At 44.7% G+C, this 23,118-nt stretch overlaps 1 protein-coding gene across 12 annotated transcripts in view; it reads right to left on the bottom strand.

Moving 5' to 3' along the window:
• The window catches only part of PPFIA3 (PTPRF interacting protein alpha 3), a 71,793-nt gene that overhangs the window by 34,686 nt on the left and 13,989 nt on the right, over positions 1-23,118 (bottom strand). For all 12 annotated transcript variants that reach the window (XM_061590970.1, XM_061590968.1, XM_061590969.1 and 9 more), the window contains exons 3-12: positions 12,463-12,564; positions 9,659-9,823; positions 9,082-9,156; positions 8,063-8,143; positions 6,002-6,220; positions 3,264-3,410; positions 2,642-2,776; positions 2,400-2,483; positions 1,847-1,978; positions 427-489 (exon numbers count right to left, since the gene is read on the bottom strand). In XM_061590970.1, coding sequence (XP_061446954.1) covers positions 427-489; positions 1,847-1,978; positions 2,400-2,483; positions 2,642-2,776; positions 3,264-3,410; positions 6,002-6,220; positions 8,063-8,143; positions 9,082-9,156; positions 9,659-9,823; positions 12,463-12,564 — 1,203 coding nt within the window. The remainder of the gene's footprint in view (positions 1-426; positions 490-1,846; positions 1,979-2,399; positions 2,484-2,641; positions 2,777-3,263; positions 3,411-6,001; positions 6,221-8,062; positions 8,144-9,081; positions 9,157-9,658; positions 9,824-12,462; positions 12,565-23,118) is intronic.

Raw genomic sequence — 23,118 nt, forward strand, 5'->3', positions numbered from 1 at the left:
ACATTACTGTGGTGCAATCATGAGGTTACTAACACATGAGTCACAATATGCAAGCCATCCCTGTTCTTGGAAAGGCATAGTTGGCATACCAACCTAAGTTGATAATTAGGTGTTCCTTGTCACGGTTAGGTGCTCCTTGCTCAGATTACCTGAGCCTCCAATGATACAGATGGATCTAGGAGCACCCCCAAACTATGTACCCATTTATTCAGAGGGAGTGCAATCCTGACCAGAACTGATAAACTCACCCCCCGCTTGCAGACCTGGGAAATACTCTGATTGTTGGACCTCAGATACTCCCAGAAGCTTCTCTTGCTCTAGCCCTTAACTCACACCCAAATTCAGAACTTCCTCCCTACTTCTGGATTTCTTTACTAGTGACTCTCATCATCCTCTTTATCAGTAACTTAGTCACAATAGCCTCACCTTGTTTGCCAGTAGCTCGTCCTGAACCTTCTTCATGTTGGCAATTTCCTCACTCAGTGTGTTCTTGATGGGGGAAGGAGAGGGAAATAGAAGAGCTTAATGACAGCAAGAGCACCTAGATAGGATTCTAGACAGGATGCTCCTCAAACCCTCCCTCCCTGCAGGCCCTAGATCTTCCATCACCCCAAATGAATGGGTACGTTTAATGCAAGGTAGTTTCCCCACTAGGTGATTGGAGCTGCCTGGAAGGGTTGGCTGAAGGACAGTCCAACATAATTCCAGCTTCTGTGTTTACCTCTTCTCCACAGCTGTCTCTGCTGTTATAAGCAACCCAACCAGCAGCCAAAGCCACCACAACAGTTGACTAACACTAAGGGTCCTAACCAGCTTTCACATCAGGACTCTTGACAAAATGCATCATTCTACCTGGCCATCTGTGTGGGTGGTCCCTCTGGTGGCTGCGATTACACCCACCATTATTATTTTCCTGAAATATAATGCACCAGACATTTCAGTGCACTGTGGGTAAAAACACATGGCAGGCGCCATATTTTCTTCTGTCGATGCTGGGCGTCTTTACTCATAGTATGCCAGAACTGGAACTCCCAGTGCACTGCTTGTCAGAAAAATCAAAATGGCTACCACAACTGTGATTGTTGAGGGAACCTGAGCAAGGGTGGACAGGGTGGCTTAGGAAGTGGTGCAGCACAGGTGTCACCAACAGCATAGACTCCAGCATTTGCCCAACCATGTTGCATAATGGTGCCAAGTCTGCTTCACGTTGTGTTTCATCTGGTCAAACTGTTAAGATAGTATCATCTTTTCCTCTTGTTAAGGCCCCAAGGAGGCTTGAACCAGGAATTCTGGCAGCAAGGCTCAGGCACCTGACTCTCTGTACCACTGAGACAACTTAGTTCTGAGGAAGAAGAAACTACTGGCCTCATCCTTGCTGCTCTGCAGCACCAATTGGACAATTGCCAGGAAGATGCATGTAGCTCATCAACCTGGCCTTATACAACTGCTGCCTCAGATTTGTCGCCCAGCCTGAGTAACTTGTCAGGTGAAGTCTGTGCTCTAGAGACTGCCTCGCCTTGTTGCCTTCTGGAACCTGCCTGCCTGACAACTCCTGCCTCCGACCTGCTGGCCTTATAGTAGTTGTCTTCAGGATTTGACCCTTTGTGTTGAAATGTGCTTCCTGCTTCTAGTCTCCTTGACTGCTTTCTCTTGAAAGTGATCTGTGTCTGCCCTTGACAGTGCTATTTGCTCTGCTTCAATTGACTTCTAGGCCCTGAGAGTTCCTTCCTTTGATTCCCAGCCACCTGACAGGCACAGGAGCAACAGACTCAGAAGAATCTGTCTCCCCACAAACCTTGACTTGTGACCACCTCCTCCCACCACATACACATACAGAGACTCCTACCTTCTCCTCCAGGGCCCCCATTCGTTCCTTGAGGTGCAACTGCAGACGCTCGTTGGATTCAGACAGCAGCTTGTCTACAGTTTCCGATAGGCGCTTGTTGTGTTCATCATTCATTTTCTCCCTTTGACGTGCCTGTTTTTCCAAGGGAGACAGCCAAAGTTGGAGAGGGTAACAGCCCTTACCTCCATCTTTCCCATGCATCTCCCAGACCCCTTCACCACTGATTCCAGCTCCTTCTATATCTTCTCCCAACTAGCAGCTCTCCTTATTCATTTTTACAATGCTTTATTGTTTCTGGAACCACAAAAGCCCTGTCAAACTAGAACATAGGAGGTTGCCTTATACTGAGTCAGATCATTGGTCCATCTAGCTCAGTAAAGTCTACACCAACTAGCTGCAGCTTTCCAGAGTTTCAGACAGGAGTCTTTTCCAGCTCGACCTGGGACCTTTTGTATGCAGAGAATGTGCTCCAGCACTAAACTGTGGCCCTTCTTTCAGTTCCTGGTGCCTTATCTACCCATCAGACTCCACACATTTCCCACCATGCCCTCACCCGTTGCAGTTCCTGGTTTTTCTCCTCCAGCTGACCCTCAAGTTGACGTAAGCGCTCCTCAAAATTCCCATGGCGCTCCTCTGCCTAAAGAGGAGAGTGAATGAGATTGTTAATCCATGAGCTCCTTTTCCAACACCCATACTCATTTGATTCCTTTTTCTGGTTCCAGCAGCTGGGTCCCACTGGCCACTTCCTCCACCAGTCACATGGCACACTGCACTTCCTCCGACTTGGCACAGTACCTTGTTGAGGGCTGCCACTCGCTGGGCCAACTGAGCTTCTATCTCAGGTAAGGTCTCGGCCTTCTGAAGGGTCTGCTGAAGCTTCTGCTTGGCATCTTCCAGCCAGTCTTGCAGCTGCCTGTTCTTTTCTTCACTCTGCACAAGGGAAAATATTAAATCCAAGGGCCTTGCCAAGGTATGAAGTCCCAAGTGCCTTGCCAAGGTATGAAGCAGTGATTAGTGACCCCAAACCAGCAATCAGTGCACACCAGACAAGGGGACTGTAAAAGGAGAACCTAGGAAGCCAGGTACATTGTGGACTTAGGGGACAATTTAAATCAGTCTCAGCTGCCTGCACAGGTAGGGAAGGTGCTAAAACAGTCAGGAAGTGAGACCTTTCAAATCCACATAAGTGGGGAATAGAGAAGGAAGCTGTAGTGAATCTCAGTCATTTGGAACCACACACACTAGTGTGTAGAAGTTCAAGGGATCTGCTGGAGAGACACGGGTAATGTCACAACCACCTGTATATATAGGGAAACAGACGGTGCTTGGGACAACTTGACATTAGCAAGGTGATGCTGGGAATAGCCAAGGTTCATCAGCCAGGGGAGACCAGATGGACAGGAAGTAAATGACTCACTTGTCTGTACAGGGATTCCTTACTGGCCAGCTCATTCTCCAGCTTGTCATTGACATCATGAAGAGAGGTTGCCTCCCTCTGAGCACTCAGGTAGCGTTTCTCCAGAGTAGTTATCCGCTCCTCCATGTCCTCCCGCTGGGCTAGTGCCTGTCACCCCCACCACACAAGAGAAGGGAATGAAAGAGGAGTCATGCAGGGTGAGCTATGGACCCTGCCCTCCCTCCCATTACTTTGAAACATAAGAAACCCCCACACAGATCCTTTAGTTGCCGGTTAGATAAATGAAGGTTCCTTGTGCCATATATGTCCAAAAGAATACATGGGGATCTCTCTCTCTCTCTGTATGTATGTATATTGTCTACTTTAAGGAGCAACAGTGGCTGCATTCTTTTGCTTCCCTCCTCCCCATCATATTGCCAGTCACTTGAGGTTTTAGTGCAGCGATGGGGAACCTTTGACCTTCCAGAGGTTACTGGTGTACATCTCCTGTTATCACCAACCACTGGCCATGCTGATGGGAGCGGGAGTCCAACCACATCTGGAGGGCCACAGGTTCCTCATCTCCGCTTTAGTGAAATGGAGGTTTTAGTAGTTTTGAGAGGGAGAAATTATACACTCTCCCTACATAGTTCATAATTTAATGGACTTCTGTCATACCCCACCTTTGTTTTCTGTTGGTGGTGGTGTTGCCTTCTAAATTAAAATCTGTGACACCAAGGATGGCCAAATCCTAAGTTCTTGAAGGCCACTCTATTCTCCAGGCAGTGGTTTGGGCTTCAGAATTGTATTCTGCTCCACAAATAGACCCCCTCATGAGTAGTCAGGCTCCATAACAAAGCTGGTGCCATTTGTAGGAAAAAGCTTCCCACACAAGCTCAGGCATAACTAAGGCGTTCGTATTTTGCTTCATTCTAATGGTTTCTGCACATGAATCTCTTGGTTTGAAAAGCTTTTTCTTTTCCTTTAAACACTTTTCCTTTATGAGAGCCTCTGTGGGCAGACTTTTAACACATCCTGATTAAACTGCCTGGCAGAACCCACATAAAATTGCTATAGGTGGAGGTGTGGCTAGATATGGCCTGCTAATTGGCCAACACTGTCTTAAATCTTTCCTCACGAATGCTTCAGCTGCTAGATCATTTTAGTTATTTTTCTTTACATTTTCAAAACTCAAAAACATTACTTGAGAACCAGAAATGTACAAAATATTCCACATCTAGGTGCCATATAGATTTATATAGTGACATCACATCACTTCCCGTTGTATTTTCCAACCCCTCCTCAATAATTCCTAACACTCTATTTGGCTATCTTGATGCCATATGAAACAACCTGATTAATATCTTCCTCTGAGGCCTTTCCCTATCTTCAGAGATGAGGCAGGTAGCTCAAGGGCTTTAGCAAACTCAATTGGAGGAGGAGTGAGTTGTCCTCCTGGGAAACAGAGGCACAATTTTGGCAAGGTTGGCTCCTGAACCATTTCGTGGCAGTTCATGGGAAGGGAATGCTTTCCAGGGTCTTATAAAACAGAACAATCAAACTCAGAGTGAAAAGCTGATGCAGAGCTGCCATGTTTCCTCTACCCAGAATGCCTCTCTCTGGTGACATAACATTACCAAAGACAGGCATTCTGGTGGGGAGGAAACACGACAGCCCGAGGTCTGTCCAGCCATCACAACCCCATCATCGGATTCTCACTGTCGTTAAGTTTCCCATGGCAAGTGGCTTCACCAGTAGGTCGCTCACAACAATATAAAACACATTATTAAAAACAGTTTTAGTGCTTTTAGACCTTGGGCACCACTGTCTTCTCTGTTAGTGAATTTATTCCATTTTTTTTTTATCTTCATGTTTTTAAAATACACTAGGGCCCCACTCATATGGCGGGTTACGTTCCAGACCCCCACCTAAAAGCAAAACCCGCCAAAAAGCAGAACGCCCAATGCCCGAAAAACACCATAAAAGCGGAACAAGCACCGTATGAGTGGGGCCTTACTCTAATTACTCTAGTTGAAAGCCGCCGTATTAGCGGGCCGCCGTATTAGCGGGCCGCCGAAAAGCGGGTCCCTACTGTATATTTAATTGAGGATTTTAAAAAAAACCTTACTGTTAATGGGTAGCAAATAAATAAATGTCTTTTAGACACCAAGCCAAGTCTATCCTTTTTGCTTGAGCTTTTAATAGCAAGTTTTATTTTATTGACAACTTGACAAACTTACCTGCACTGATGTATTCAGCTTTTAATTTAATTCAGCTATTTTTAATTATTATTTATTGTTTATTATCATGCTTTTAACTTTAAATTGGAAACTGTCTTGAAAACCTCTATTCATTTGCTTACTACATTTATATCTTGGCTTTTCTCCAAGGAGTTCAAGGTGCCATATATGCTTCTCCTCTTTCTGATTTATCCTCACAACAACCCTGTGAGGTAGGTTAGGTTGAGAGAGCATGACTCACTGGCCAAGGTCACTTGGCAAGCTTCATGGCTGGTGCGGATTTCAAAGTTAGATCTCCTAAATGCTAATCTGACATTCTAACCACTACACTCCCAGACTCTTATAACACACACACACACTCACTCACTCTCTTTATAATTTCCTGGATATGTTTTTTCTTGCACTGTTTCAGTGACTCTTTCCCCAGTCAGAGTGATATTGATAATGAATGACATATTAAAGTTAGTAAGCAGCACGCACAGAATGGGGCAATGGATTGCCAGCCATGGTCATTTGTACCTCCTTGAGGTCCCGTTGCAGCTTGGCGTTGATCTCTTCAGACTTGATGAGGTCCCGCTGGGCCGTGGCCAGCTCTTCCTCGAGCTCTGCCATCTGCCGACAGAGCATGGTGAGTCGCTCCTTCAGCTGAGAGAGCTCAGCTCGCTGGCGCTCCAGAACCTCCTCTAGTTCAGATTCCCGCCCGCCACGCCCCAGCTCAAGGGAGACTGATCCATTGGCCTGAAAAGCAAAAGGAAGCAAAAAGGGATTATTACACACCACAGATTTTGGCTCACCTGACTCACCTTCCCAACATGCATCTATGCACCACCCACAACCAAACCCTCCACATGGAGGAAGGCCAATTGCTCTGTGGCAGGGTCTGTGCTTTGCATGCAAAAGGTCCCAAGTTCAATCCCTGGCATCTCCTGTTGTGTTTTTTTTAAAGAATATCGAGTACGGGGCTGGAGGAAACTGCAGTTGGGACCCTGGAGAGCCACTGTCAGTCCAAGCAGACAATAATGGGCAAACTGATAGTCTGACTCAGTATGTCAGCTTCATATATTCTTCTTATCTTCTTCTCACTTTCTCCATGTGAACTGCAACCTCCTCTGGTGGGCTATACTGAAAGAGGTCTTTCCTTCCTACTCAGTCCTCTGGTTTGTTCAGACATGGCAACCGCACAAAGAGGAAGCCAAGATGTGACTGAGATTGATGCCATACTAGCTTATAAGCATTATGGCCTGGAAGAGTTCCTGAATCACAGGGCTGGCAGGCTCAAGTGGCCTTCTGGAGCACTAGCGGAAAACTCAACAAGCGCTTGGAGAACACAAGAGCAAAGAAGGTGTGACGGCATGGACTACAGCAAGGAGGCAAGCAAACTAGTAACTTACCCCCACCACTATTACCAAGTGGAAGTCTTTATTTCCTGGCTCCCTCTACTACAACAGCCCTATCACTGCTGTAACTTACTTTCTGACCCAGACAACTCACTGTCCTGGTAGGGCAGATAGGTATCATAAGCATTATTGAGATTTTGCTAAATGTTTTGCAAAGCAGCAATTCAATAGATATTATAACGTTATTTCTAGAGATAATCTAGAGGTTTTAGCAGTTAACCATAAGAGCAATTAGAGCAACAGAGTCTTGTTAAGTTTCTATTTTCTATAGCAAACGAAGATTTTCTCATTCTCCCTTAAATTTCAGTTCCCTGGGCTGATCTTTCAAATCAAGAACCTAGGGCTAACCTTTACGCAGAACAGACCCATTAAAGTTAATGACCATCACTAACTTAAGTCCATTCATTTCAATGAGTCTTCTCTGAGTAAAAGTTATTTGACTACAACCTCAAGTTTTTAAACAGAAGCAACCATTTTATGACAAAGAAAAAAACCCAGAATGGCTGAACAGTTTTATTCCTTTACACGAGGCAAAAGAGGAAAGAGTGTAACTGAAGTTAGTTCAGAGGAAAGAAGGGAGAAAAGGAAGGAAGAACAGATTTGCAATTAAGGTAAGTGGAGAATAGTTGGATGCATGATGGGAGAACGAGGAAAGAGGAGAGTGTGAAGGAAGTTGGAATACAAAAAGCAAAAGGAGAAACCTAGTATGGTTGGGGCCATTCAGATGACAAAAGTAACTGAGTTTGGGTATTGGAAATGTTGATCCCAACTTATGGCGACTTAGGGTTTTCATGGTAAGTGGTATTCAGAGGGTTTTTTTACCATTTCCTCCCTCTGACACTGAGAGGCAGTGACTGGCCCAAGGTCACCCAGTGAGTTTCATGGCTGTGCGGAGATTCAAACCCAGGTCTCCTAGGTTGTAGTCCAACACTCTAACTACTATGCCCCCCTCCCTCCCTCCCTCCCTCCTCCCTCTCTCTCTCTCTCTCTCTCCCTCTCTCCCTCTCTCCCTCTCTCTCTCTCTCTCTCTCTATATATAAACAAACCAAAATCTGCTCCCTGCTTCTGCACAGGGGCATGTGGGGGCCTGCTTCCATGTCCTCACTGATCTTTGTACTCTCCTCTTTGCATGTTTGCCCCATCCCCTGCCCCCCCAATGAATCTTCCTTTCCACACCACTTACACAAATCTGGGTGTCTCCCTCTTTGCTGGGGTCGTCCAGGCCAGATCGGCGTCGGGCAAGCTGCTCTCGAAGGGAGAGAGACTGCAGACAGGGAGAGGGAGAAGAAGAAGAAAGAGTATGCACAAATGTTTACAATGAAATTTTAAAAATAAGGACTGAGAGGCAGGCAGCAATTGGCTTAGGACAAGAATAATCTCCTCAGCAGCACTAGGAAATCTTTCCAGTCTGGGGAAGAAACTGCCCATAGCAAATGTTGTCCACTGTGCTATACCAAAAGGCATTATGTCCACCTTTTCACCATCATGGGTTACTACTCAGACTCCATAGGCTCTCCCGCCCCCAGTAAAGTGACTACCTTTCAGCTGAGTAATGGCTTTTGGAGGGAGGGGAGGCAATTGATGTGGCTCCTCATGATAAGGCAGGGACTGAAGCTAGAGATGAGAAAGCTTCAACCTTGTTCTCAGGAGTAGAAGACAGCTGGAGTGAGCAGGTGTCTTCCACAGCTGGCCATCCTTCTCCCCCAGTGAACTGCCACTGCTATGGGACAGCATAAGAAGACAAGCTCAAGGCTGGACATCTGGTCCCTGGGTATCCAGCTTGGACCCCCCTCAGTAGTAGTAGAGAGCCTATGTACAAGTCAGTAAAGGACTATCACTATGCGAGGCAGGGCCTTCGGAGTGGCGGTGCCTGAATTGTGGGATTCTCTTCCAAGAAAGATTTGCCTGGCTCCTTTATGAATGGAGTTCAGGATTTTGTTCAACATCAAGCCCACACATCAACCTGCAAGTCGCACCCAGTTATGGCCTCTCTCCCCTTATCTCTGGGGGCTGCTATGTCAATAACACAAACCCATGGCCCCCTTGTGGAAATCTCAACTCACCACCTGCTGGGAATAGCTGCTTGAGTCTTGCTCACAGCAGCACCTGAGGGCCACATGTGTGCTTGGCACAAGACACATCTCGACTAATTTACAGATGCACATACTATCACTGCAGATGAGAGAAGAGCCTTCTTCATACCTCCTGATTGGACACTTCCAGTTCTTCCTCCAATACTGCAACTCGCTCCAGTGCTACTCGCAGCCGTTCTCGAACCTTCCATGAGCCAGAGAGAGATGAAGAGGAGTTAGCATCAGCTGGGCAAGAGAGAAACAGCCACCCTCTTCCAATTTCCCTTACACCCCCCCATCTCTGCCTTCTCCTATATGCGTTTCTGCTAACTGTCTGTCTGTAGCATTTTGGTATCTTGGGCAACAGACCAGATTTTCACCTAATCACATACAGCTTCCCAATTGGCCCAGATGTGGCTCCTTCACTTTGCTCTGACCAGCAAAACTGTTGGCAGAACAGATGCATTTGTGATTTCAGTATGCTACAAGTTATGCTTCTCCTAGAAGAGGGATGAGGAACCCTGCAAATGTTGCTGGACTACAGTTTCCATCATCCCTGACCATTGGCCATGCTCGGGTTGTTGGGAGTTGGAGTCCAACAACATCTGGAGGACCACAGCTACCCCTGCTTCAGAGTCTTGGCATCTGGGACAAATTACTATACCCCACCCACTGTCCCATCCACAGCCATTCAGGGCTTCCTTCACCTTCTCGTCCAGTGCCTTGTGATGTTCAAAGAGAGACTTGAGGGCCTTCAGCACCTCCACCTCGCTGGAGACACCAGCTGGGGACTGGGCCTGACGCTTTACCACCGTCATGCGGAGGGAGCGTTCATGTCGCGATACGAGGCATTCCAGGTGTTCTAGCAGCAGCTAGAGAGAAGAGACAGTTGCTCAGGAATTAACAGAGAGATAATATGGCTACACATAGCTGGGAAAAGAGGTCAGATACCCAAACTTTCACAGCTCAGTTGCCATGTAGACATTCATTTGCTTTTCTAAAATGGCCTCCTCTTCCAAATGCTCACTTACATCAAATAGATACTCTAAACCAGGGGTTGGGGGGAAAGGGTCCTCAAGTAGGGATGGATTAAAAAAGAAAAGGTTTTGATGTCACATGTGGTGGCAGGCTCTACCAGAGAAAACAACAGGAGGAATGAAGGAGTGTTCCTACTGTAACAGGAAAAATGGACCCTGCAAAAACAAGAACAGCACCCCCTAATGAACATTAAAATAAAGAATCTCTAATTGATGGTCATACACAAATAAAAACATAATAAATATATGTAATATGCATATGTGGTAACATTCAATAAACAATGACAGAAGATATCACCACTGCTCATGTGTGCTTTGAAAGCCAAAGTTAACATGATTCTGCCTATGACTGCGTCAAGATTTGTGAAGCATTATAACAATGCACATGTACAGATGTGCACACTAATAAAACACCACCAAAAAACCCCCAAATGTGATGTGATAGTACGTATGGGATTGTCAAGATTATCTTGTTTTACCCATATGTAGGACAGCGTGGTCAGTAAAACACCACACAAAAAGAATCTTGGTGGAATCAGGTACACACATCCTTGTCTGCAAACATGCATCATTATCATAGAAGCAGCAAAAAGAAAAAAGATGCAAATTAAATAGAAGTTGCAGCAACCTGCACATGCTCCAATTAAGTAATTTTAGAAATTCTCCTAGACAAACCAGAATTAAAGAGTAGCGAATCAGGAAAACATTAAGGGACCAGAGTAGTAAAAATCCTCTCATCCTACTGACCCTCAAAGTAGTTGAAGGAAACTTTCCTTGCCCTTTGAAAGAATTGAATAGATCAAGTAATCAGGAAGTGGGCAGCCCTGAAGGATGTGATGATTAGCTAGAGTCAAGTTCTCACTGACAATATGGCCTGGTCTGCACATAATCCTAAATCATGGTTTATTAAACAATGGCTTAGCATTATGAGTAGAACCTGCCTAATAGCTCAACTATGGTTTGTTTACCACAAAGAAAATCACAACCTGAAGCCATGGTTTTTGTTGGCTTACAAAACTTGGTATTTTTCAAGTATGTCTTGGTGTTACATGTGAATTCAGCACCCTTCCTTAAACCATGGTTTGTTTAGCCACCCAGTCTCAGACACTCACCAGGCTACAAAGGCATGAGGCAAGAAAATGAAGCTGAAAAACAAAACAACTTTGGAGAAAAAAGTCATGTTTTGTTTTGTAATCTGTGGAACAACTCATGGTTAACTCATGGTTTGTTAAACAAACCATGGCTTAGTGTTCTGTGTGAACAGACTAGGAATAGGAACTGTTGGCTGGTGCCGCTTCAAAAGCATTCTGTCAACCTAAAAGGCATTATTGTCCACTATCCATTGCTTTTACCAGTCCATTTTTTTCTCCTAAAAATATCACTATTAATATTGATATTTTGAAAGAAAATATTGATATTTTTGAAAGGTATTATTGAAGTCCTGAAAGAAATTATCAATATTTTGAAAGGAATTATCAATATTTTGAAAGGAGAGTGGCTTCATGTCCTCCTCTTCTGCTATTATAGGATATTATAGGCTTGGCTTGCTTCCTCCCCACTTGGAACTTGTATTATTCGAGAGGAGGGGGGTGGCAGAGAAAGAAAGAGAGAGACACAGAGAGAGCTGTACTGCTTGGCTGAGCTACAAGTAAAATCAATTAAAATATATATATTCGGGGGGGGAAATCCAGTGTTGGAGGAAAGCCGCTGAAGTTTGATGCAAACAGGGTTGCTCCATAAAGAGAGAGAATACACAGACCATTGAAAAATCCAGTGCTAAATCTGAATTCAGCTGAATTCTCATCCATCCCTAGATCAGACTTTGTATAATCATGGATCTACTATATAGGGGCTTTGTTTTTCTTTGTATCATTAGTAGCTTTCTTGAAATGCAGTAACTTTTTTTGTTGGAAGAGTTCCTTCCTGGTAAGCTTTGTATGACTTTGCTGCAAAGAAAGAAACATCAGTGAGGGATGGGGATGGAAGTTCTAGGTCCCACTCTCTTCAAATTGCCTGGTTGGCCTTGAGGAAGGGAACTATTTGAAACAGGCCCGGTAAGTGTGATTAGTGTCCCCAATGTATCCTAATTCCTATTCCAGCCAGAACTTTAGGCTCCAGTGTTCTGTTTCCTGATGGCACAAACAGCTGAGCAGGAGATACCTCATTTCTTTCCCCACTTGTCCAAAAAGAACGTTCAGCGTCGCCAAAATGTCAAATTCCACCATCCTCCCATACCTGCTTCTCAAAATCTCACAGGATTTATGAACGATGGCATATACCAGCCTTCTCCAACCGGGTACTCTCCAGATGTTTTGGACTGGGGCTGATGGGAGTTGTAGCCCAAAACATCTGGAGGGCAAGGTGGGGAAGGCTGACATAGACCCTGTAACATGAACACATAAAATACCAGTATTTGGCAAACTCTGGATTTCAAAACAAAGTCAGGAGCTTTCCTTGTCCCTTCCCCTGCTCACCCGTGTGTTGTTACGTTCTGCCTTCAGCTCTGAGATCTCCTCCTCTCGCTCTGACAGTTGTTCCCGGCATAAGTTCAACTCCTTAGTAAGCGCTGCAAATTCCTAGTGGAGAGGACAGACGGTTGTGAGGTTGAGAGACAATGAAGGAGAGCTGAAGATTCTTTTCCCCCTGCACTGAAATTCTTCACTGCGTATTGCACTCCCTGTATAAGTTACCGGAAATCCACCTGTGAGGAAAGTCATCCCAGCCCCAATTTGCTAGATTAATCTGGATAGATCTCTACATCCCTGATGTCACCCAAGCCTGCAACAGCACTTTAAAATGCAAAAGCGAGCTGCGATAAATGGTGTGTGTGCGTGTGTGCACATGCACGCGCGCACACTTGGAGAGGATAATAGGTGAGTTGTGGGGCTGAAATGAATTGACTTTGGCAGTGGAGGGTTTTCTGAAAACTCCTGAGATCTCCGAGGGGCCGCACAGATGGGTTTAAGCTAGCTGCTGCTTGTGCACCGATTCCAATACTGTCGGAGAGGCTTATCTGGCATGCTGGTTCCAGTCTAGGATGTGGAGTCCTGCGGTACACCTCTCAGCTTGTGCACTACAGCTTTCTGTAAGGGAAGGGACAGGCTCAGTGGCAGAGCATCTGCTTTGCATGCAAAAGGTCCCAGGTTCAATCCCCAGCACCTGTAAGTAAGGGCTGCGAGAGACTCCCTGTCTGAAACCCTGAAGAGCCACTGCCAGTCAGCGTGGACAATACTGAGCTAGATGGATTAATATTCTGACTCAGTATAAGGCAGTGAACTATGCTTCTCCTTTTTAATGGAGCAGGAAGGGTACTCAGCAGGCTTGTTGCCTTTGTCTCTTGGTTACCTCTTGTTTGGCAGTCCACGGAAAGCAGCTGATATAAGAGGCAGGGACTGCAGGAGTAGGAAGAAAGTAGATCTAGATCTACTGGTAGATCTCTGGATGATTTGCAATAGATCAGCAGTTATTTCTGACTCCCAATTGTTTAAGTTCCCCAGCCCACCCTAAATTAAACTGCTGAAAAGAAGAAAACTTGGGATCACCAGGAGTGGATTTTTGTATAGAAAGACTCTGAGCTTGCTCACTTCTGGGATCTGAATTCCTTAATGCTAAGTCTTTTGTATCTGGCTCCAGTTGGTGGCTCTCGGGGTTCTTGGTGCAAAAAACAAAGTAGATGCTACAAGCCAGAAGTCCCCCCCCTCCATGCTGCAGGGGGAGGCTTTGGCATGACGAAACCAGAGGATGCTGCAGAGGATACTTATGTGTGCTCTGGGCACCCAGGAAAGCAACCTCTAGTTTTGCCAGAGGGACATTTTGACAAAGGAATGGAAGGTGACAGTCTAATGCCCCATTTCTTGGCCATCAAAATGGTGTGCTGCCATGACTCATTGCCAAGGAAGCTGCTCATCCACACTGAACTGACTCCAAGAGTATAAAATGCCACTGTCTTAAGTCACATCCACACCATACATTTAAAGCACATTTATACCACTTTAACAGTCATGGCTTCCCCCAAAGAATCCTGGGATCTGTAGTTTACCCCTCACAGAGCTACAATCCCCAGCACCCTTTACTACAGTACCCAGGACTCTTTGGGGGAAGTCATGCCACATGCTTTAAATGTGCTTTAAATGTTTGGTTTGGATGTGACCTAAGTAAATTTTAATGCACTGTAAATGGCCTGCAGACATATTAACTAAAAATGGTCTGGTTCAGGCACATGGTTTGGGTGTCAGGTTCTCTGTCTCATGCTTTTGCTCTCTCTCCTGCTGCATGCTCAAATTCCCACCCTCGCTCCCTGATTCATGGACTATCTATAGTTTGTTAATACATCCTAATCGGGGTCATGACAGTTACTCCAAACCACAGTTTGCCTCCAAACCAGAACTGGAAGCCTAGTTTAAACCACGGTAGTCATTTTCTTCCCAATTCGGATAGAGTGACAAACTACAAATTTTGCAAATGAGGGTGGGAAATGGAGCATGCAAGGCAAGAGGAGGGAGTGTATGAAGCCAAAGCATGACTTTTGTGATATCTGAACAGGGCCAGACCACTCTCAATTTAGTTATGCCTGAATAGAATGATTACATGTTTTTGTTTTGTCTTTTTGAAATACTGGGTTCACTTCTGTGCCTTTAAAATAAAAGGGAAAGTAGGAATGTGGCTTTAAAAAAAAACACTCCAAGAACTTTTGACACCAGTAAGAATTTCCATTTAGGACATTATACTGTTCAGCCACTAGATGGAGACAACCATATGGCTCAAGCTTGCTATTTTATAGCAAAGTCCAGGTTTGGCTGAGGGAGAGCTATTTACAAGAAGCAGCAGTGGCTGGTGCACATTCGGACTGGTAGGGTGGAAGGTAGGGGTACCAACAGCAGGGGGAGCCGGAGCCAATGACAGGTGGAGCCAACTCATTCTAGTTTTGCCCCAATCCCCCTCCCTGCTGAGTTCTACAAGGGAAACAATAAGACTACGGAGACAGAGCCACCCACTGGCCTGGATGTAAAGTAAAAAGGCAGGCAGATGGGGGCTGGCCAAGGACAAACTGAGGTTGGTGGGGCAGTGCTCCTTATGCCCTAATGGGCTAACCTCCGCTGACCTAAAGCAGTGGTCTTTAACCTTTTCAGGACCACTTTCAATCCCAGGCACCAACATACCACACATTAAACATTTGGGTTTCTAGCCCAAAACAGATGTGATACAGGAGATTCAAGATCAGGTGTTACCACGTTTTTTGAAAACTTTAATGCCGCTGGAAGGAGGCAGGAGAAAGGAAAGAGAAAAGGGCAAATCAGATTTGGGCAGTGGTAAGGGGGGGGCAATATTTAACCATTTATGTTAGTAAATCAAAATCCCCCCAAGCCTGCTATTATCCTCACAGCATAGTAACGTCTGATATACCATATACTGTGCATAGACATTCTTTCTCAAGTAAGGACGATAGCAGTTTGATTTTGATCAGGAAACCGGGACTGGTAGAATGGTTTAAGCACTGCTCCCCCAGTGGTGCTGCTCCAATCTTAATGCAAGGGGGAACTGGCGGTTGCTTAAGCCTTTTCTTTGAAAAGGCAGCATGGAAGCTGCAGTCAGTGCAAAATACAACTGCGAGACTGCTGTCAGGAACATCATATGAAGCATGGGTAGCCAATGTGATGACCTCCAGATTTTTGGACTACAGCTCCTATCGTCCTCTATCATTGGCCATGCTGGTTGGGGCTGATGGGACTTGGACTCTCCAAAACATCTGTTAGGAGGGCACCACACTGGCTACCACTGAACACCTGTCCTAAAGGTGTTGCAGCCCTGGGCTCCCTTTGGGAGGAAAGGCGGGATACAAATTTAATAAATAAATAAAATAAGGGAATTGTACTAGCTGCCAAAGTGCTTGCAATCCAATTACAAGGTGTTAGTGATGATGTGTAAAGCCCTAATATGCTTGGGACCTCATTAATAGAGACAGCACCTCTCCCTATATATTCCAGTCTGAGCATTAAAATTTGCTGAAGGGGAAGGACTCTCCTCCATGTCCCACCTCTGGGAGCTGTATATTATGCGGAGACATGGGACATAGGGATTTCTGTGACCTTGGCTGACTGGCTGCCAGGTTTTTTTAGTTTTGGTTTTTGGTTAGGAACTCTGACTGGTTGCGGGATATTGAGTTTTCTGCCTTACTCAGGAATCTTGTTGAGGTTGGTATGGTATTGCATTTAGGAATTCATCACTGTCTTTTTCTTTTTCTATTTGCATTTAATTTACCTCTGACCTCACTCTCTTACATCCATAGAAACAACAACAGTGGTTCCATGCGCTCAATTCAACCCCCTTAAACACACTGTTTATGTACCTTGTTTCCATGATGGTATGTTTCTTGCACAATAGTGGTAAAAGAGATTTTGCATACTGGGAAGTGTGGCTGCAATTGCTGTTGTTCCCAAGCTACTAAGACCAAACCATGTGTGTTTTCTCTCTGTCAATTATTACTCACTGGAATTGGGTTGGCTGTCAAAGTGAGTTTATAGCAGCCTACAGGGCAGGCAGGAAAGGGTAGAGAATCTTCTTAACTCTTACTCATTTATCAAACCTCCCTTTGCAATGAAGGGCCAAGTCTGCAAAGAAGTTTGGATCAGCTATGTTAAAAGGCAGGCAGGGCATTCCACGCAGGGGGTTGCCTTGCCTACCCTGCTTTGATATGGATATCTTTAGAGAGAATCCCTAGTCAAGCTTCACTAATAGCACAATCCTAACCATATCTACTCAGAAGTAAATCCTGTTGAGTTCTATGGAGCTTAGTCCCTTAGTAAGTGTGTTTAGAATTGTAGCTTTCAGGGGTATCCATCTTTACTCCTGAGTGCTCCCATCTAACCTCTCAATAGCATTAAGCTCCCTTCTTCCTACAATGGCCTTCTGGTGACTGGCCTGGCCTAAGGGCACTTAAACCCTTCTTGCCAGAAGCCAGTAGGCTAGGCTGAATGTTCCCTACCCAGGCTCCCTAAGCAGGTGAGAAGGAATGATCCCATCACCTCAGCTGGACCTGGGAACACCTTTGTCTAGCTAAGATTTCTATCTTAATTGCCAATCAGCGAATTTTTTTTGTTTGAGTGATATGCTCCAAACAACTGTGGTTGATGCTTAACATATCATACTTAATGACATCACTAGGGCCTGCCCCCATAACATTACTAGGGGCCACCCCTGAAATTTCAGGTTTTGGAATGCTTCTGACCCAGCAACCCTATTTCAGACACCTCTAAGATTTTCCTTTAAAATCTCCAGGACAGTGATTCTTCATACTCCCCAGGCAATTGCTTGCTTGCATTGCTGAAAATCTTAGGGTGTGTACAATATTCCTTAAAACAGGATTCTGTGCCTTCTTCTCTTTCTGCAGGGCAGGTCCAGCTTTCTCCCTCCCCTCCACCTTTGCATAATGCATATGACTGATGTATTTACTATCAATCATATAGTTTCGGTCATCTGTCTTGTCTATCCTCACATGCTTTAGGTGAGTTGTCTGCTTTTAATAAATGTTTCTAAAGTGCGGTTTGCAAGTTTATTCAGTGTTTTTTAAAATAAAAAACACGATTTTTAAAAAGATGAAAAACTGCCTGGCTGAGGAAGGTTTCTGATGTCACAGGAACAAGCCACCTAATGCTGCACATAGCAGATTTCTGCTGCAAATATCCAGAGCTAGTTTTACTGGAGCTTGATTGCTCTAAACCCTTCTAGCCTCCCTGATTCTACTGTTTAACCAGACTGGCATCCTGCTGGGCTTGTTTGTACCTCTTCTAATCTAAGTATACATTTTGAGACTCTATTACAGTGGTTTTAAATAGTCTCCAAGCTTCCTGAAGGGATATGAGCCTCCTAGTTGCACTTCCAGTTTCCTTTAACCAATCCTGTCTCTTGAGAAATTTCTCCTTTTGAAATTAAGTGACTATTGGACACTCTGGGCAATTTCTCACTCTCCTACGTTTAATTTGATAGCATTGTGGTCATTGTTTCTAAGCAAATCAACAAGACTTACAACTTGCACTAGATCTGACACCATCAAGGCGGGCAGAGCAATCCAACTCAGGGGAAGCCAGCGGAAGGGGTGCCAGTGAGGAGGAACCAGCAGAAAGCTCCATAGCATCCATTTACTATTCGGGAGCCACCAGGTTGGTGGAGCGTCAACTCAGCCACAGCTGTGCGCATGAACAGAAAATAAAAAGCCAGCTCTCGCGAATACCGCTACCAGCAAGCAAGCACTGCCCACTGACTTCCATAATGATTATTTTCTTAGACCAACCTTTTTCTTGGAGTGACTTTGGCCCAGATCAGAACCCACAGGAGTGCTCCAAAAGGAAGTTGGATGTTACGTAAGTCCCCGCCCAGGCCCTCCTCCAACACACCCCTGAAATGTCCCTTTTTCAAGCCTTCCACCGGCTCCCATCAGCACCCCTTCCACTGGACTGGGTTTCCCCAGCGGACCCTCGGCTGAGCCAGCAGAGTCCTAGCTCTCTTGCAGCTGAGACAAGGCAAGGGGCTTGCGCCCCATCACACTCCCCTCAGCCTGGAGAAAATACAAGTTGGACTGTGCCCTAAATTATTGCCCCTTCTCTTGTCTGTTTCATGACTAACGGCTCCAAGACACGATAACTCATTGTATCTAGAAATAGTATTTTGTCCCAACTTGAATTTACATTTACCCAGTCAATTTGAGGGTAGCTGGAAGTCATCCATTATTACGCTCTAGCTGTCTCCCTGATGTTCTTACTTCATCTTAGAAACAATGCACCTGTTTTTAAGCCCAACCAGGGCCCTTTGTAACCCCACACTATACTGACTTAGATGCAGTTCATATAACCATCTATTATAGATTTGTATTCCTTCTGCTGTTGCCTGGCCACTTGATTAATTTGGTTGTATGACACTTTTGTTTGTTATGGCTGAATTTCATTCTGTTGCTACCAATCCATCTATCAAGTTCATGGGAAACATTTTGATCTACCTTGCCTGTTCAGCTCTGATGTGAATAAGCAGTATGTAGCATCATGCAAAGCCCATTACCTGGAAGGATGGACTAGTTCTCAGAAATACCTAGAGCAGGGGTGAGAAACCTGTGGTCCTCATAATCCCTGAGCTCTGGCCATGCTAGCTAGGATTGATGGGAGCTGAAGTCCAACAACATCTGGAGAGTTATATGCGTGTCCCATTCCTGACACAGAATAAGATTAGCATCCTTTCTAAATCACCTAAAGCAAGGATGGGGAACCTGTGACCCTTCATATATTGTTGAACTCCACCTCTCATCAGCCCCAATCAGCATGGCCAGCAGTAAGGGATGATGGGAGATGTAGTACAACAATATCTGCAAAGCCACAGATTTGTCACTGCTGGCATAACGTTTTATAGGTGCTGTACAAAGATTAAGATGACAGACTCTACCTGCAGGATTACTATAGGTCTAGCAATTCTTCCCGCCCCCTCCTCTTTGGAAACTCAGTAGCCCAGGTGTAATTTACAGTATTCAGCTATCTTATTTGTGCTAGAGAAAAATACCAAACTCCACACATGGAATAAGGGCAACAAATGAAGATAATTAATGTGAAATATCTCACCCTATCTATATATTTTTAAGCAGAGGTATGCAAAGAAGTCCATCCAGAAAATATTTTATACTTGCTTTTGTATGTTTTCAGTGATATAATTTGATCATTATTGATCATTATTTGATCATCATTGGAATCATTAAATGAAGTTGTGTTCAAGTTCTGTCACCCCAGTTATCCAGATTATTTCCTCAATCTTTTTTTCTTTTTTAAAAGCTAAAGCTGCCAACACATTTTCAGGATCTTCTTTGCATCCTTGAGGTTTAAGACTTACTTTGAAGCAAGGCAGGGGAGAAAGGCAACCTGACAATCAAGCCATTGGATTCCACATTAGATGTTATCATCCATGGTACAATCACAGCTATGCAGATTTTCAAAGCTCCTGCAGTTAATAAGGTCTTCCATTCCCTGCTGAATCATTAAATCAAGGTTTTGGGGACATTCTAACAAGTTGCGGCTGATGACCACTTCATCCTAGCCTATTGGTTTTCTATAGTTATTTTACTGCTGGTCATCTCTGCTTCCTGTTTTAGTATTGAAATGACAAAGTAAATTGCTATTCACTTTTCTAATCTACTTGTGATTTTATAACCTCCCATCATATCACCCCTTTGTCTTCTCACCTGCATAAGAAAAGCACACACATAATAAAAGCAACTATTTCTTAACTTGACTGCAATCCTATGCGCACTGACTTGAAAGTAAATCCCATTGATCTCAGTGGGACTTGCTTCTCTGTAGGCATGCATTGGATTGCACTGTAAATTATTAGCTGCGAGTCAAAATTTATATTATACAAGTGCCTTTATAATATACTGAAGGAAAAGTGAGATTACTAATTTATGTATTAGCAAAAGCTAATGCTCTTTCAATATTTTCCTCTTTATTCCCCATTACACTCACACCAGAACCAAAATAGTTTCTCAAATAAGTAAACCCGTCATACTTAGCTAGCACCACACACCCCTCCCCCTTAACATTTGTCTTTTTGGATTAGTCAGTCATTAGTTGACTAATCTGACATGCTGAACCCTAAGAAATACCTTTTAAAAAAAATGTTCCAAAATTGCATGGACAAATAACCTGTAACATATCAGTAGTCTGGCCAACTAGTAAGACCTATGCTCAATCTCTATAAAGCTAAGCTTCTTCCCACAATTTTGTATGGAAATGAGATCTGGGGCCACTCACTAAGGATGACCCTCGAGTCAATCCAAAATACTTTTTTTAAACAAATCTTGGGCCTCCCAAAAAGTACCCCAGCCGCTCATGTGAGACTGGAGTTAAATGCCCCTTCCTTAATGGTTAGACTTGATTTATCATTTCTACGCTATTGGAAAAAACTTTCGCTCCTCGACTCATCCTCCCTGGTAAAACTATGCTGGGAGGACCAAATGGAAAATGGGGGCTGGGCCTCTAACTTTTTTGCCCTTGGTTTCCAATATCTTTTGACGCCCACCCTTCTTACAAATTTTAACCCAGATGCGCTACGTAATTTCATGTTCGAACATGGCCTACAAGTGGATAGAGCAGCGATCGCCACCTCATCCTTTTCCCATTGGTTTCCACATATTATGCCAAATGGTACAGCCCTTAATTATTTTGATATACTAACGTTGGCCCCCCTGCGCAAAGCATACACTGAGCTGAGATTCCAGGTAATGCCTTCAGCATATTTACAGGGCAGATACCTTGGAATTCCTATTGGTGACCGTTTATGCATAGCTGGATGCAAGGTACCTGAGGATTTGGTACACTATATGCTTGTATGCCCAATGTTCTCTCTCCCACGTGAAAATTTTTTAAATCCTTTGATTGCCACGAGGAAAGACCTTAATAGTTCCCAAAAAGTGATCCTTTTATTATCTTCTGTACAACCCCACATTGTGTTATCTACAGCCAAGTTTGCCTTGGCAGCAAAGAAACTTAGAGTCAAATGTGCTAATAGCTGTAATTGAATTTATTAGCAAATTATTGCTTGTTTTATTTTAGTCTTGTGTATAGTTATGTTTTATGTTTTGCTTTTGTAACAGCCTTTGGCTATATACATTTAATAAACAAACAGTAGTGAGGCCATCGTTACTATCCAATGCGTGCCTGTGGCCAACAGAAGCATATCTCTGTTGCAGAAGCACTGGTTGTGCCCTTGAATAGAGGTTTTGAATTTTAGCAGGTACGTCATGATGCACTACACAAAATCTAGAAAATTGTGTATTGTGCACAATTATAGGGGGTCAGGAGCACTTCCATACCTCTCAGATTGTATGAGCCATATAAACCAAAGGCTTCACTGCAGGTCACCACTGATTTCTACCCATCCCCACTTCCTACTGCCTGCCCTATGACGAGGCAAAACATGACTTTCCCATGTTCCTTTCAATCCATTTCCCCTGACACCCTGAAACAATAAAGAGCTACCTCTGAAATTGCATTGCAGCACCTAAAAGCCACACAGGACTCTACACCACCCCATCTCCCACATCTGTGACTTGCATCTCAATTTCTGTAAGGCGTCAATGTCTAAACCACACTAAACAGTCAAACTTGCTACTTGCGAGTAATGAGTTGGTGGCTTAACATCTGTGAACCTGAAATCTGAAGGGGTGTGGTGGTAGAAGGGAATCTAACAAAAACTGCAGTCGGTGTAACCCTGGAATAGCTTCCTCCTGTTTTCTTTTGTGTCCTGTCTTTTTAGATTGTAAGCCTGAGGGCAGAGGCTGTCTTCTTTTTTAGTGATCTGTAAGCTGCTCTGGGAGCCTTTTTTGGCTGAAATGTCAGAAAAGTCATGCAGAATGAATGAGGCTGCACCCTTAGGGCTGGGACAAACGCCTGCATGAAAGCTTGGAGAGCTACTGTCAGTCAGTGTAGACAATACTGAGTTAGATGGACCAATGGTCTCACTCAGTATAAAGCGACTCCCTATTTCCCAATGGTCCAACTTGTTGTAAGGCAGCTTTCTACTATTCAAGTGACAGTTAATTGATCTGAACGGCCTAGGATCTGACCACTTCCAGGCTATTCCCATGGCCAGCACCAGGCATGACTGGGCCCTTGGGCATCAGACAGCCTTGGACCTGTGTTGTCATGCTCCCGAAACCCACTCCCGATGCAGGTGGCGCTGGCTTAAATAGTCCTGCCTGCCCAACCTACCTCCCATGTCGGCGCACTGCATGCACACACCTGCCATCAACTAAGATGGCAGCAGGGGCATCAATCTCTTACAGTAAAGCCCATGCCACTTGCATAGGGGGGTGTTTCCTGGTGGGGTAGAGCTCCTGCTCTGTGATCCACAGAAGCGTCAGGTTGCTGGGCCCCGTGCCTCAGTGCTGGTGCAGATTGCAGACTGGGAGCTCTGCCCTCCCAGCCTAAGAAGGGGCCCCTCAGGGACTCTTCTGGGACACAGGGCCCCTCGGCCAGTGCCTGACCTTGCCGCCTGCTGGCACCGGGCCTGGATATCCCGTTTCCAATATGTTTTAATTTTTTATTTATTTATTTAAATATTTATAGACCACACTTTCATAAAAATATAGCAAGACACCT

Source organism: Rhineura floridana, chromosome 11 (assembly GCF_030035675.1).
Source record: "Rhineura floridana isolate rRhiFlo1 chromosome 11, rRhiFlo1.hap2, whole genome shotgun sequence".
Taxonomy (NCBI): domain Eukaryota; kingdom Metazoa; phylum Chordata; class Lepidosauria; order Squamata; family Rhineuridae; genus Rhineura; species Rhineura floridana.